Source organism: Schistocerca nitens, chromosome 2, assembly GCF_023898315.1.
Source record: "Schistocerca nitens isolate TAMUIC-IGC-003100 chromosome 2, iqSchNite1.1, whole genome shotgun sequence".
Lineage (NCBI taxonomy): Eukaryota > Metazoa > Arthropoda > Insecta > Orthoptera > Acrididae > Schistocerca > Schistocerca nitens.
In genome coordinates, this window is record NC_064615.1 from 734,054,101 (window position 1) to 734,070,145 (window position 16,045).

General features: G+C 41.5%; 1 protein-coding gene across 1 annotated transcript in view; it reads left to right on the top strand.

Annotated features, from left to right (window-relative positions):
* The window catches only part of LOC126236937 (cholinesterase 1-like), an 84,209-nt gene extending 68,399 nt beyond the window's left edge, over window positions 1–15,810 (top strand). The window contains exons 10-11 of the mRNA XM_049946627.1: window positions 7,947–8,070; window positions 15,444–15,810. Of these exons, the coding sequence (XP_049802584.1) occupies window positions 7,947–8,070; window positions 15,444–15,600 (281 nt within the window). The 3' untranslated portion in view covers window positions 15,601–15,810. The remainder of the gene's footprint in view (window positions 1–7,946; window positions 8,071–15,443) is intronic.
* Window positions 15,811–16,045: the final 235 nt, after the last annotated feature.

The window sequence follows — 16,045 nt, forward strand, 5'->3', positions numbered from 1 at the left end:
TTACGGAAACCAGATTGGTATTCGTCTAGTAGGTTGTTAGTAGTTAGGTAGTTGGTGAGCTGGTCATGAACTATATATTCTAAGGCCTTTGATAGTGCAGGAAGAAGGCAGATGGGGCGGTAGTCAGAGGGTGCTGTGGCGATGTCCTTTTTAGGCAGTGGCTTAATTTGTCCCAGTTTCCAGGCCTCAGGGAAAACACTTGTGACTAATGAATCGTTGAAAATGTCTGTTATAGAGGTCAGTAGTTGGTCAATAATAAGTTTTACCATCTGGATAGTGATGCCATCATGTCCATTAGATGCTGATCTAATCCGCATTATGGCTTTCTTGACAGTACTGCAAGTGACGTGCTGTAGATAGAATTTTTCTTTGCTACAGTCCTTCATCCCCATGAAGTAATCAAGATTCTCTGTTTTTTTTTGCGGTTCAATTTTAGTTGTAGGTAATGTGAAGAAACTGTTTAGTTCTTCAGCTGGGACCATGGGATTTTCTGCAACTTTTATTTTGCCTAAACCGAGACTGCGGAGATTTTTCCATAGGATAGCTGGTCTACATCTATTGTCAGCTAATGTGCGGGCATGCCTGAGCTTAGCGTTTCTCACCGCTTGACTGACTTTGTTTCGTTTCTGTTTGTAAACAGTATGATTTTCAGGTGTAGGGTCTATCTTGTATGCTCGATGTGCAGCGTCTCTGAGATTCATGAGTTCTTTTAGTTCATCAGTCAGCCAAGGTGCAGGTTGCCTTTTTACTTTTCTGGTCTTTATTGGAACATATTTGTCATATAGTTGAGTAATTTTGTTAGTGAAATCCTGGAGTTTGTCGTTTATGTCCGTGAGGGGAGTAGAGGTCATCGCCCAAACTATTTCTTGTGCCTCACTTTCGAGTTCAGACAAATTTATGCGTTTGAGGTCTCAGTATGTAGACAGTTTTTGTTTCTTTCTAGGACATTCTAGTGAATACGTCATGAAAATGATGTCATGGGCAGACATGCCGGGCGCAGATATTTGAGAGGTGCGGATTATTCTGTTTGGAGATTTTGTTGCGAATATATCTATGAAAGTGTGGCTGGTAGTCGTGTGATGAGTAGGTGCCAGCTGAAGTAGTGTCATATTTGAGGAAGAAAGCATTCTCTTGAATTTCCCAGTGGAAGGACTATTGCGCAGAAAATTAATGTTAGTGTCACCTGCTATAATTACATGTTCATATGACGATTCGAGACTAGAGAGGGCAGTTTCGAAGCAGGCGAACCCGCTTACTTCAGGAGGTTTGTAAAGGACACATATTAAGCACTTTCTGTTAAGGGATTTGATCTCTATGAACATATATTCCTCTTGTTTATCTACATTGTTGTCGGATGTGTGTAGTACTGTAGGTGACAAATCAGAGCGTATGTAAGCCCCTACTCCGCCCCCTCGTCTGTTGCATCTGTCGCGCCTGAGAAAGATATAGCCATCTAGGTTTACGGAAGTTGTAGGAATACTTGGTTTGAGCCAAGTCTCTGACAAAAGTATTACGTGTATATCAGCAGATTGAAATATATATTTGAACTCGTCGAAGTGAGCTTGCAGGGACTGGACATTTGCATGTGCAATATGCAGTTTGGTGCGTTCGGGTGTTGATTGCCCGAGGAGGCTGCCGACCGATGTTTGCGGGTCGTGGTTAGCGGTGACAAGAGGGTCTGGCATGAGGAATGCGGATGACGTGTGAAGGTAGGGCAGGGGGGGGGGGTGAGGGAGTGTCCTCCCGGTTTTGTGCAGTGAAAGCGGCCGGGAGGGGGAGGGGGTGGGTCCCCAGGGAGGCAACGGGATCTGCGGTCAAGGTCAGCGAGGTCTGCAACGGTTCTGGAAGTAGCCGTGGGCTGGCAGGGGAAGGAATTTCGCTAAACACAACGGGAGTAATCTGCACGGAACGACAGAGCGTGATATTAATTGCACTTATGAGGATAACAACCAAAGTATGATGGTGGGTTGCCAATTAAGGATGGAAATGAGACGACCTTATGTAGTAATTAACAAAACTACATGAGAAAAATAATTAAAGATGAAAACAGTTATGTGGAGAAACGAAAAGTTGATAATACAAATAATAACAAAACTACACGAGAAAAAATAATTAGAGACCATAAAAATAGTTATGTAGAGAAACGAACAATTTGATAATACAATAGTTAAGCTATAGTTGACAGTGTAAACAATATAAACATACAGGTTAGACATGATTTAGCTTCTAAAGCACAGGCCTTCGAGTTCATTTACACTGGAAATTGTTTTCTTTCCGTTTTCGGTCTTAACCATTATCCTGCCGTCATTTTTCCATACGTTCTGCAGTCTAAATTTCGAAATCGCGCTCTTCAGAATGTTTAGTCTTTCAGAGGTCAGATCCTCGTGTACTGTCAGACCCGACTTCGCGAGATTCTTCTTTGCTCTGAAGACTTCAGATCTTTTCCTATACGACATAAATTTCACTATTATAGGTCTTCGTTTTGTAGAACCTGGCGACTTACGACCCACTCTATGACTTCTGTCAATGTCACTCAGAGTCACATGCACGCCTAGCTTTTCTTGGACAAGGTTTATCACAAGTTCATCTGTGTTCTCTCTGCTGCTATCTGGAACGCCGAACAGTCTTGAGATTATTGCGTCTCTGATATTGTTCGAGCTCGTCCGTCTTCTCGATCAATTTCTGTTCGAGCAGTCGTACTTTCTCCTCACTTGCTTTTAACGATGTGTCCAGTGCACGGGTCTCGCTCGCATTCGCCTCCAGAGTTTTCTGTATTTTCTCCGTCACTGCTGCAGTGACAGCATCAGTGATGGTTTGAACAACGAGCCCGAGCGTCTCCTTAGCCTGCAGCGCGGCACCCACCTCAGCCTTCACGAGTGCGGCGATGTCAGCGATGGCCGGCGGAGCGGCCGCAACTCCCGGTGTGGACTCCACGCCTGCGCTGTCGCCGGCCTGGCCGTTGGCTGCACTGCGCGTTGTTCGGCGATTTTCCATTTTAAGTGCGAATCCTTGCAATTGGTGCTCAGTATGTGATGTAAAATACGACACTCGGCAGTAGATATACAGCTTTAGTATATGTAGATTAGCCTAACTGCTTAAAACACCTCCAGATTTCACGTAAACTTGCAAGCCAAACTAACGCGAAGATTTTCCGTCAGTTACTACGAACTGTGACCTTTTTGATGGGAATGTACGAATCTAGTCGCACAACAGAGACGGTAATCCATAGGCAACCTGTTCGACTAGAAGCTCCTTGTGAGGATCGGAACCGAAAACCTTTTGGAAACATAATGCTGAAATTTAGCAGCTACCAGAATACTGTATTCTATATTGAGAACGAAAACAACGATTCTTCAAGTAAAATAGTTTCCTCCATAGTATCGGGTATGTGTTCCGATAGAACTGTCTATCTTAAACCACAGGCATAATTTTTACTTCCACCTTCTCAAGATTAAGAATCAGTATCATCGAGTGTGCTCCATACCATCTGAGTTTGGCAGGTTTTTCCGCTCCCACCAACTACTGCTAACTATCGTAAATACGTTATTGTGGCTGAGATCGTAAAAGTGTGGACTCTTTTGTAATTCGATCACCCTGACTATGAAATACAAATTGTCATTGTAACTGGGAAAACGAAGTAATCAGTTGTGAAAGCAAGTGGGCACTGCCAACAGACAGTGTGCGACTGCTTCATGATAAATCCTTGATCTATTATAAATGACGGATAATTATGCTGTTGTGGCACATTTTATAATGTTAACTGAATCTTCTGTCAGTTCTTGGTAGAAAAATATTAGTGCTTTTCATTTATTATAAATTCTTGACCTCTTCATAGTGTAGTATTGAACTAAACCTTCACTTACTGTTGACTACAACCTGGCTATTCATGCGAGTCCTTGTGGGACATACCGACAGTGGTGAGGAATAGTCTGTACAGAGAGCGTGGTGTGTCTCGTTCATCATTCTGCCAGCAAGAACACGATCATAGCAGTATGTCAAGCAAGTACTAAGCACATTTTCCTAAGTAGTAGAAACTCTCACATGACGATTTGGAACAATGAAACAAATTGAAGTTGATCTTGCGCAGAATAGATGTGGGGGATTGCTTCATTGTCCTCTACCAAACTTCAAAATATAGCCCAGTCAAGTGGTGCTCAAAACAGTCGTTATCGTAACAGAATTGCGGAAGTTTTTAAGTTTTTCTTTCTGATATTTGGAGTGCTGAATCCGAAATCCATGTTTGCTGCTTTCTGGAGGTCGGACACACAAGTAAAGAAGCGAAAACGTTAAAAGGATAGCAGATTTTTCATATTTTCGTTTATGTCTCGAAAACTATGTGTTTCTCGAAGATGATCACTCTCAACAAAATTAAAGTAGGCAGAATTCACTACAAAATTCACTACTCAGGTTTGATTTACTGAGAAGCGGATCGGTGCTAGACCAACTGCAGACCAGTGATTTATTATTTTTTTTTTTTTTTGCCTTTCTGGGAAAACGTGGAAAACACCCACTCCCAACCCTTACAGCTTGAGAAATGTACACGTTATTAACATAAACACCCAACAGTGTGAATGAAAATTAGAGAAAGTACAAGAGACGTCTGCAACATTCCATTTTCGCAGGAGGAGGAACGGAACAAAACGAAAATTACGAAAAGAACCTTCTGCACCCTACAGCGGGATGGTCCCTTCCACATGCCTATCTCTCATCGACGGTGTACTTTTGGTGAATTACCACCGAGACTTGCTCTTCAGTTTGGTCCTACGGAACTAAGTGTGTGAAGTAAAAGAAAATCAGGCGAACGCCAGGAAGGAATGAAGGAAGAAGAATAAAGTTTTACGTTCCATCGATAACAATGTCAAGACGAAGCCCAAACTCGGATTCCTTTTATTTATTTATTTTTTAAGAATGGGGAAATTTGACCGTATCGTTTGAAAGGAGCCATCCCGGAATTTGCCTTGGGGGATTTACGGAAATGTTGAAACATTGGATAGCCGGACGCGGATTTGAACCATCTAGAGTGCTAAGCACTGCCCCACCTCGCTCGGTTATGGACACAACTAAGCTGAAGAAGCGACACATAGTTAGGACAAGTATTAAGACTCGCGGACATGGGTGCGATGGTACTAGAGGGTGCCACTGAGCTCACAGACAGTGGGGGAAGACAAAGATTGCGACATATACAGCAAACAAAGAAGAACGTCGGATGCTTTACTCTGATATAGGGAGTTTGGGGCAGAAGAGGAAATCGTGGTTGGCAGTATTAAAGTTATTAGACCCGGCCCTCCACTCTCCTGATGCGAGCGGATACTGAGAGTATACAAAACGTAGCGCCAGTAAGTCAGCCACGGTTTAGTTCAATAGCGGTGAATATTTGTACCGTGTGACTCGTGTCTTCAACAGCAACCAATATGCGTAGCTATGATTTATCGTCCCGGTTGTGCTATTGGATTCGTGATTTCCTGTCGGAAAGGTCACGGTTCGTAATAATTGACGGAAAGTCATCGAGTAAAACAGAAGTGATATTTGGCGATCCGCGAAGAAGTGTTACGGGACCACTGCTGTTCCTAACCTATGCAAATGATTTAGAACATAATCTGAGCGGCCCTGTAAGATTGACTGCAAGAGATGGTGTCATCTGCCGTCTAGTGAAGCCGTCAAAAGTTAGAAACCTATTGAAAAATCATTGACACAACATGTCCGTACGGTGCGAAAAGTGGGAATTGACCCTAAATAATGAAAAGTGTGAAGTCATTCACACGAGTACTAAAACGAATCTGTAAGTTCCGATTACACGAAAAATCCCACAAATCTAACGACTGTTACTTTAACTAAATGCCTATAGGTAAAAATTGGGAACAATTTAAACTGGAATGATTGCATTGAAAATGTTGTTGATAAGGCGAACCAAAGACTGGGTTTTATAGGCAGAACCTTTAGGAGATGCAAAAAATACACTATTGAGACTGCCCTCTCTACGCTAGTCCGTCCTCTGCTAGGATACTGCTGTGCAGCATGGCGGCCTCTGCAGATAGGATTGACGGATATCGAAGAATTTCAAAGAAGTGCAACTCGTTTTGTATTATCGCTAAATAAATGAGAGAGGGTCAGGGATTTGATACGCGAATTAGGGTGGCAATAATTAAAACAAAAGCGTTTTCGTTCTCACCAGATATTTTCATGATACGTCGATCGCCAAATTTCTCTTCTTGACACCGACATCCAGAGTGACAAATGATCGTCATAATGAAATATGAGAATCGGAGCTCGCACGAAATGATTTATGTGTTATTTTTCCCGCGCACTTCTCGAGTTTGGAACGGCAGAGGGTCTGCGTGATACAAAGGTATGAACTGCAGAGTGATTATGCGCACGTAGGTGTAGGACTCCTCCCACGTCTATCTCTGACTCGACTAGCATGTCGGCATTAATAAATCCAAATGCTGAGTCGTGGAACGAGTCAAGAGTTCGTTTGCTCATTTGGTGTGTTAGCAGAGGAAAGTGAGGAGCTATACTCCTTTGTAAATTAGGTAATACTGTTGTTCGCTCCATAGATTTAGAGCTAAAGACACATACGGATCATGAATTATGAAATTATATGTAAATAATTGCAAATATTCACGAAAGAAAAATAAGAATGCTTACTGATTGCTTCCTTATTGAACAAAAATATGACGTGAGCACCCAACAGAAGATGAGGATATTCGTATGAAACTCTAGTTTCCAGCGTATTGATAAAAACAAGAACGTTACTTGGAACTATTGTCGAACTGCTTTTGCGATGTAATGTCAACAAGAAAAAATTAGTCGTCGGACTAGTAAGCCTAATTCATATTTTTACGACTACCACCGCGCTTGAAAAACACACGTTAAAACGGCAGGAATGCTATTGTGCTAACAGACTGCGCTAGTATACCAATTAAAAACCAAAATATAAAAGGTGACGAATATGACGACGAAAAAGGAAATGCCAGCTTGAACGATCGAGGTTCTTAGAAACCAACAATGCGGCACTACCGTCAGTATAATTATCACGGCTGAGTTAATAATTCAAGGATATTGGAAAATTTTGATAAATACGGTACTATAGCCGGCAACACAGCAAATGCTATGTTTATTTGATTAGCTGATTATAGAATAACAAAAATGATTTGCAAGCTATAACACTCCTTAAACCTCAGAACAGTCACTCAGCAGTGCAAACAGAAATAAGATGAATAGCAGAGAGAGTAATTTCGGTCATTTTTCCGTGTATGTGTCTCTACAATGTGCTAAACACGTTCTGGACCAAAACTTCAATTTTCCGAAATTGGGGGCATGGCGGCGTGGAGGATTATCACCACATGAATCCTGTGTGCAGAACGTGTGAACAGGGGCCCAGATGAGACTTTTCCCAATTACGTGAACTTAACGAGAATTTCACAGTTAAACATGTTCATTGTTTCATACTCAAATAATGTCTATAACTATTTTTAATTAAATCTTAATTACTCAATTAAGGCCAATGTATATATTTACACTATTTCACAGTATTGTTGTTCTAAGAAAGATATACTGTATCTAATGACAAGGTGACCCAAGAATATCAACAATGGGCAACAACTACTATGACCACACTGGATTAGATCCAATGACCTGTGTGATAACTGCGGTGGCACTTAGAACCAGATCCTATACGGACGTAATTAGCTTGCTTTCTTCGTCCCAAACCATTAGCTTACTTCGAAAATTTCCTCACGGAATTTATCCGCATACCCTATCGATAATGCTGAAAAAGATGTCTTCCTAAAACTGTCATCCTTACTGAAACGAAATTGGTGTTATAAAAGCAAAATTATGCGACAGATCTAAAAAATTAAACTACTTTTTACTACGTGCTTAGTTAGTTATACAACTGGAACAACAAAAGTCTACCTGGGTATTTTCATTCTTTTTCTTTCCTTTAGGAGCAGCACATGCCGATGATGTGCACTACATGTTCACATCGCCCATGGCTCTGGATCCTGATTCGGATGGAGGTATTATCAGAGCTCAGATGATAGAAATGTGGGCTAATTTTGCCAAATATGAGTAAGTAATTTTCTTTTGATTTTTAATTATTATTTCGCTCCGAAAGTACCTCTAAAATCATGTGCCGAGATGCAAATCATTATTTCTTAGGTAGTTTCATTGTGTATAATGTTTAAAAGTTTCTTGGAGTGATGTTGATAACCTACGAATGGCCTTAATTCTGGGCACCAACAAAGAATGTTGTCAAATCTGTGTCTTCAGTCAGTCTCGCGATAATACATTCCAAACGTGTAGTAAAAAAAAAAAAAAAAAAAAAAAAAAAAAAAAAAAAAAAAAAAAAACAGCAGATTGCAAGGTTCATTAGTATTAAGGAGCCATTAGGTGAATTGTTCCTTATCAGGTTCATAGCTGCCAGGTGGCATCAACAACATTCTCAAGAGTACGAAATTTTTTCCTTACCATAAACTTCAACCGCGAAACAGTTGGTATTCAGGATGCGGGAGCACATGGAAAGTGAAGGTACAAATCACAGAAAATACTGATTAATTACGGTACTGCACTGGAAGAAAAAGCGCAATAGCTAGTTTATATTGTAGGAGCATATGACAACAAATTCAGACGAAATGAAACACACTTGACACAGTGAAGACTGTACACAGTACACAGTGTACCACTCTCTGGTTGCAACGCAGGCGGGTATTCTCGCATGCAAACGCTTATAAAGGTGTCGAATGGCACCCTGCGATAGATTTTCGCAGGCATCTTGCACCTGTTGTCGCAATTCGGCAATGTTTCGTAAGTTCCCGTTACATCATGTCCCATTCTTGTTCAACTGGCTAGAGATCTGGTGATCTTGCTGCCCGCCCAGGGCAGTTGCTGCAATTCACAAAGTGCGTGACAGCGGCCACATATGGACGTGGATTGTCGTCCAGAAAAAAAACACATCACCTTCCTGCCGAATAAATGGCAGTTCCATGTGGATAGCAGACTATACGGTGTATTTTTCACTAGATACGTTACCCTGCAGATACATCAAGTATCACTACGAGCTATAACTGATGGGCCACACACACCATGATGCATGGTATGGGTTTGTGCGTCGTGGGCGAATACACTCTGGAATACATACCTCAACAGACCTACACTATACACTCGCATACGGACAGAACCTACTCTCGTCACTGTAGACAACAAAGCGCTATTCCACTCTCCAGCCTACTCTTTCACGACACCAGAGTAGCCATACTTGGTGGTGTCGCGCTATCAGTGGACGTCTGGCCAAAGTCACACGTGATCCTAATCCTGGTGCTAGCAGATGCTTCGCGATGGTCCCTGCTGACAAAGTAGGTGCTACATGTCCCCGGATTTGGTCGCTGGATGATGTTCGGTCGGCCACCGCATGTTGGGTGCAAGGCGTCAATCTTTACGTGAGTCTGTACAACGCGAATGAGTAGAACACGATCTGCAGGTGTGGGGAGTTTCTGGGAACCACTGTTGAAAGCAGCGATGCATCACCGATATGCTGGGCCCAACATGTGCAACAATCCGTCGATACGTCCATCCAGCTTCCAGTGGGCCCACAACGCTACCTAGCTCAGACGATTGAAGCTGTTCCACAGAAGCACTTTCTCGCTAATGGGGCATGGTTGTACCCTACTGTTGTACCGTTCACTTCTAAACTCAGCACAGCTGCTGCCTGCAAAGTAAAAACAGAGGGTGCGTGGACAGCCCACTTGATCGCCGATGACCGAGACAAATGAATCACTGAACTAAAACCCCTCACTATGCACATATTATACCCGGGTGCAGCTGAGCGCAGTCCTTGGAGGCTACCTGCGTCCAAGAGTTCACTATTATCGATTCGCCTTCACTATCGATATCAACTAGCACTCAACATTTAATCAGTCGCAAATGACTTCCACATCGACTGGACGCTGAGCTCCAAAATCATTAAACAGTCTGCCGTGGAGAGTGCGCTGGTTTCAAACCTCGCAGGACATTAAAACTGTGTCGGACAAGGACTCAAAGCTGCGACGTCTGCCTTTCGTGAGCGATTGTATGTATTACTGACTAAGCTGCGTGAAATGACCCAGTCAGTATTGCACTTGTTCCAGAAAGGCAAAGGTCACAGATTGAAATTTCGGTTCAACACACAGAAACTTTCACATCATTTAAATGTGTGTCGCACGAACAAAGACATTTTACTAAATCATAAATGGTTAGTAAAAAGTTTCAGTGATTAAGACCGGTAGTACGAAAATTTAAACTCTTTTTTATGGAGTAACAACCATAATCATCGTTGCCGTTACTCTGAATATTAATTTTCCCAATTTTTATTGGAAACGAAAAGAAAAATGAACTGTGTTTGTAGCCTACAGTTTCTGTACACTGGGCTGGGCTGTTGTCTATAATCCTCTTTTGTAAACGTCTCTACGGCTACTCCTGATCATAACTTTATACACGGCTATTGTTTTCGCATAAAGCCGTCTGTGCTTCTCAGTTCAAAGCTGTCAAAAGAGTTGCCACGTGTCAGGAATTTCCTTAAGTTTAGCCGACTGTAGGAGCGTGTTAGGCGTAGAGAATAAACGTATTAAACTTCATGCATGAGGCGGCATTTTCCCAAGGATCTCAGTGTTTATGTCACCGCATCTCTTCAATTATATGACGCACTGGTGTATTTGGTAGGTACAGTCAGCGGCTTATGTGGATATTGTGTGAGAAATATGCTCAAAGTCATGCATGAAGAGGCAGCGTTAAACGCATTTCATCGCTTATCACCTGAACTGTGATAGGTAGGTGGTGCTTACCCCCACAGCAACTGTTGCCTAACATTAAGAGACATATGTACAAGTTTGGTTCAAATGGCTCCAGTGGATTAGGAGGAGAGGTGGGACGTACATACACGCATGCGAGACTCGTACATGCACCGAATTTTACAATCTGTATGATTGCCAATGCTTGCAGCCTTATACCCTCAGCTGCTGCATGAATTAATGCTTTATAGTTTTTCATATAGATAGGAAAAATTTCATCTTTGACAACGGAAGACTCAACCATATATTTGTAAATGAGTATATAGTTTAAACGAGCTGCCAAGAATTACTGCTGCTGTCGTAATAAAATAAGTACAATTAAATTATTTTCTTTACATTACAGACCACTGATAATTTCTACCACAAAGAGGCTAAACATATTTGGTAGACACAAATAAAACACTTAGCTGCAAAAAAGCAAGTTTTCTTTTCTATACGATAAACCATAATATGTGCATGTAGTTCCTACTTCAAGGGAGTAATAAATCAATTTATTACTAAAATGCACTCCAATGTCAGTGTGAATCGCTGTTGTTATGAACTGCGATATCCTCAATAATGGATAAGTTCATTACTCTGTACACAACAAATATTATTTAGAGCATATCGTACCACATCCTGCCAAGTCGACATACAAAGCTAAACAAACAACCTGGCGCTAACATGTCCAAAAATAAAGTCGACAACTACTTCGAATGCCGTCGTCAAAACGATCCCGAGGGCGGCGAACTAAGAACCGTATTCGTTGACTCTGAAACTCTCCGTTGGCTATCTTTTTTATTTCTGTTTTTATTTACCGTTATTTCAATTTCCCACCAAGGGGGCGGACACGAAGCGGACAAAAACCGCTCTTCAACTAAACGTTACATGTACTTAAGAGATGGTTGAAATACATAAAATAGATGACAAGAACAGATGATTTTTGTAAAAAACATGTTGGTGAACAATTTTTAAGACTGAAACTTCCTGGCAGATTAAAACTGTGTGCCGAAATCGTGACCTTTGGCTTTCGCGGCAAGTGTTCTACCAACTGGCAGAAGTAAAGCTGTGAGGACGGGGCGTGAGTCGTGCTCGGGTAGCTCTGTTGGTAGAGCACTTGCCCGCGAAAGGCAAAGGTCCCGAATTCGAGTTTCGGTCCGGCACACAGTTTTAATCTGCCGGGAAGTTTCATATCAGCGCATACTCCGCTGCAGAATGAGAATCTCATTCTGGAATGTTTAAGACTTTTGCGTGAAAACGGATGATAAACGAAGTTGTTGTTGTTGTGGTCTTCAGTCCTGAGACTGGTTTGATGCAGCTCTCAATGCTACTCTATCCCGTGCAAGCTTCTTCATCTCCCAGTACTTACTGCAAACTACATCCCTCTGAATGTGCTTAGTGTATTCATCTCTTGGTCTACCTCTACGATTTTTACCCTCCACACTGCCCTCCAATACTAAATTGGTGATCCCTTGATGCCTCAGAACATGTCCTACCAACCGATCCGATCTGCCACAAACTCCTCTTCTCCCCAATTCTGTTCAATACCTCCTCATTAGTTATGTGATCTATCTATCTAATCTTCAGCATTCTTCTGTAGCACCACATTTCGAAAACTTCTATACTCTTCTTGTCCAAACTATTTATCGTCCACGTTTCACTTCCATACATGGCTACACGCCATACAAATACTTTCAGAAACGACTTCCTGACACTTAAATCTATACTCGATGTTAACAAATTTCTCTTCTTCAGAAACGCTTTCCTTGCCATTCCCAGTCTACATTTTATATCCCCTCTGCTTCGACCATCATTAGTTATTTTGCTCCCCAAAAAACAAAACTCCTTTACTACTTTAAGTGTCTCATTTCCTAATCTAATTCCCTCAGCATCACCCGACTTAATTCGACTACATTCCATTATCCTCGTTTTGCTTTTGTTTATGTTCATCTTATATCCTCGTTTCAAGACACTGTCCATTCCGTTCAACTGCTCTTCCAAGCCCTCTGCTGTCTCTGACAGAATTACAATGTCATCGGCGAACCTTAAAGTTTTTATTTGTTCTCCATGTATTTTAATACCTACTCCGAATTTTTCTTTTGTTTCCTTTACTGCTTGCTCAATATACAGGTTGAATAACATCGTGAAGAGGCTACAAACCTGTTTCACTCCTTTCCCAACCACTGCTTCCCTTTAATGTCCCTCGACTCTTATAACTGCCATCTGGTTTCTGTATAAATTGTAAGTAGCCCTTCGCTCGCTGTATTTTACCCCTGCCACCTTTAGAATTTGAAAGAGAGTATTCCAGTCAACATTGTCAAAGGTTTTCTCTAAGGCTACAAATGCTAGAAACTTAGTATCTGTAGAAAACACATATCTGGAAAATACGGATAGTTCTGTAAACTTGTTTGACGATTTTATGCCAGTTAAAATATAGTCACTGATGAATGTGGATGATTCAGTGGTGTAATGGTGATGCTGCTGATGCATGAAAACAACTATCATGATGAAGGTGCATGGATGAGTATGACTATGGGGCCCTGTTAAACTGCAGGTGGTGACTAAAAGTCATCCAATTTGAGGAAGAGGCAAGGGTAAAGTGGAAGGATGGTGTGAGGGTGAACGCTGCGATTAGAGTTGATAGGAGAGATATATTTCGGGACGGATTTCACTGTCGAGGAGGGGGAACTGGTTGAAATTCCGGCAGTAGAAGATGGATATGGCATGGAGGTGCACGAAAGGTGAAATAAGGATGAAGTGGTGCAGCAGGCTACCTGGCTCGGTGATTGGCGTTATTTAAAGGCAGCAGCCTGGCAGTGATTGGCTGGAGGAATCCTGCAGGCGATGTGGGCGCAGCCGGTGCCTCGGCAGTGGGTTTCAGTCTTGTCGCCACTGTGTGTCCTACGGCTGCCGCCCCTTGTGGCGTCTGTGATGCGCACCGCATTTGAACGCGAGCGGGGCCCGACACTGAGTACACGGATAACCTACAGTGCATACGACTTTATGCATATATGATGTCATTTTGACGTCATACGTGCTTATCGAAGACCGCAACAACTGCTACCAACTTTCATTAACATTCATTGTTCAGTGCTTGGGATATTAGGTTTCGTAATTTCGTATCATAACTTGCGTGCTCTGGAAGTATGGTATTTCAAGGCAATGACACACTGAAGATCTATTGAAAGACGTCAGTCTTGGTACGAACTGTTACACTTACATGTCACAAAATGACGTACCTATGAAGGTGGTTCGCGTTCTGCCTTATCCCACTTTTTTTTCGTCTTAGCGTTCCTAATAGCTTCTGGGATTTCTTTATTAAGCTAATAGAAGTATTCTCCTCCTGTAATGTATGATGTATACAAAGTCTCAATAATTTACAGATTCAACCAGAGACACGCCACTGAGCATAAATACTCACGTGTTGATCATCTGGTAAAGCAAACTACGAGAAGAAAACAGAATTAAAGGAGAACCTAGTCTCAGCCATCTATAAAGTGCATAAAAGACAATTTACGAGCTAGTTCTTTTAGGAGACGTCTTTTCCAAACAAGCGTCTTCAGGTAAAATACAACAAATTATACCACTGGCGACGTCTTCTCGAGAAATCTTAATGTTTCGGTGTTTCAAAAGTGCATTTATTCATGGTACATAAGATAAATGAACTGTTGCTTTAATTTGTCTGCTAGAATGGCTACCCAAGCTTTCTAATTACAGGCCAATTTCTAAAACTCGTTTTCAGACTTTCTTTGTTGAGACATGTTAATGAACAGTGTTGAAGACACACAACACACTTTACTGGATTGAATGCTGACTGGCTTCATCCTTTTTTTTTTTTTTTTTTTTTTTTAATCGTCTCACTTTCGGGGTTGATGAATGGGTTTCAGGAAAAATACTTAATACGACTTTTTCAAAAGCTTCGGAATTAAAATTTGTCATCACATTAATCTCTCACTTATGCACAGCCCAGTTGACAAGAAAGAAAAACCTTACACATTCATAAACGATGTATTAGCCGACCACAATATTATTGGATTTGGAAGTGAGTGTACTTCGGACTGCTTATCGCGAGTTTTTATCGTGATATTTCACGAGGACATGCTGAACAACTTCGAGAATTGTCTTGAAATCATTCACAATGCGAGGTATTTTCCTTGGTCACGACTGTACTTCTTCATTGTAATGTCACCACGTGTTTCCAGTAACGGCCACGAGAGTTCAATGCAATAATAGCGCTGTCACTTAGTAACCCTGCAGTAAAGAATAAAAGGTAACCTCCTCCAGTTAAAGTGAATGTTATTGTTTTGGACGTCGCGTTCGCCTCGCGGGCTCTGAACCAAACGATCGCGAAAGTCAATAGACAGCTCTTTACGTTTTCGATACAGCGTGTGACGTCAAAATAACATCACGTTTACACGAAGCCTTGTGAACGTTAGGTTGCTCTTGCCTCGATCTCCACACCGGCGTCATTATCGGGCGAAAAGGCTATATTGTAGTGGCATCCTCATAATACAGAAACTTCATGTAAACTTTGCCAGCCGCCTTCGTTATCTTAAATTCAAATAATGTGAAGAGTATTAGCTGTTAGCACATCACTAAATTAATAATCGTAACGTAATGTTGTAATTAATGTCGTTTCAGCAATCCAACGCCGGAACAGACTTCGCTACTAACGGAGACGTGGAAGGAGTACGACGAATCTACCCCATACTACCTGGAGATAACGAGACCTCTTCGCCTTAAAACAAACTTGTTTGAGCCGTACATGACCTTCTGGCTGAACCTGCTACCGTCGTAAACACACATCAGATTTAAGCGTTGTGTGAATGTAACAATTCAGTACAAGTTGTTGGTACGTTAAGTGTCATTCTTTTAACTGGAGTAATAAAATTTAGTACAACTGTGATATTAAAAAATATCTACCACGTAACAAACGCACCCTTTTGATTGTAAGACTGGATATTTTCTTTCTCTCTAACCAAACTTGACAATAAATAATTAATGATAACTTGTGACACTCTTTTAACTTCTTCTTTCTATAAGTACGTCATAGAAATCAAGTAGCAGGGAACAGAAACGCTTCCTACTAGTGATACACGCAAGCTCTTTTTAACAAATATTTTTGGATGTTGAGGATTTCACTGCGATATTTATCTGTATGTACGCAAATTTCCAAGTCTTCCAACGAATATATCGATTTGAAACATGAAATTTACACAGAAATCTTCATTGAAATTTTAGAG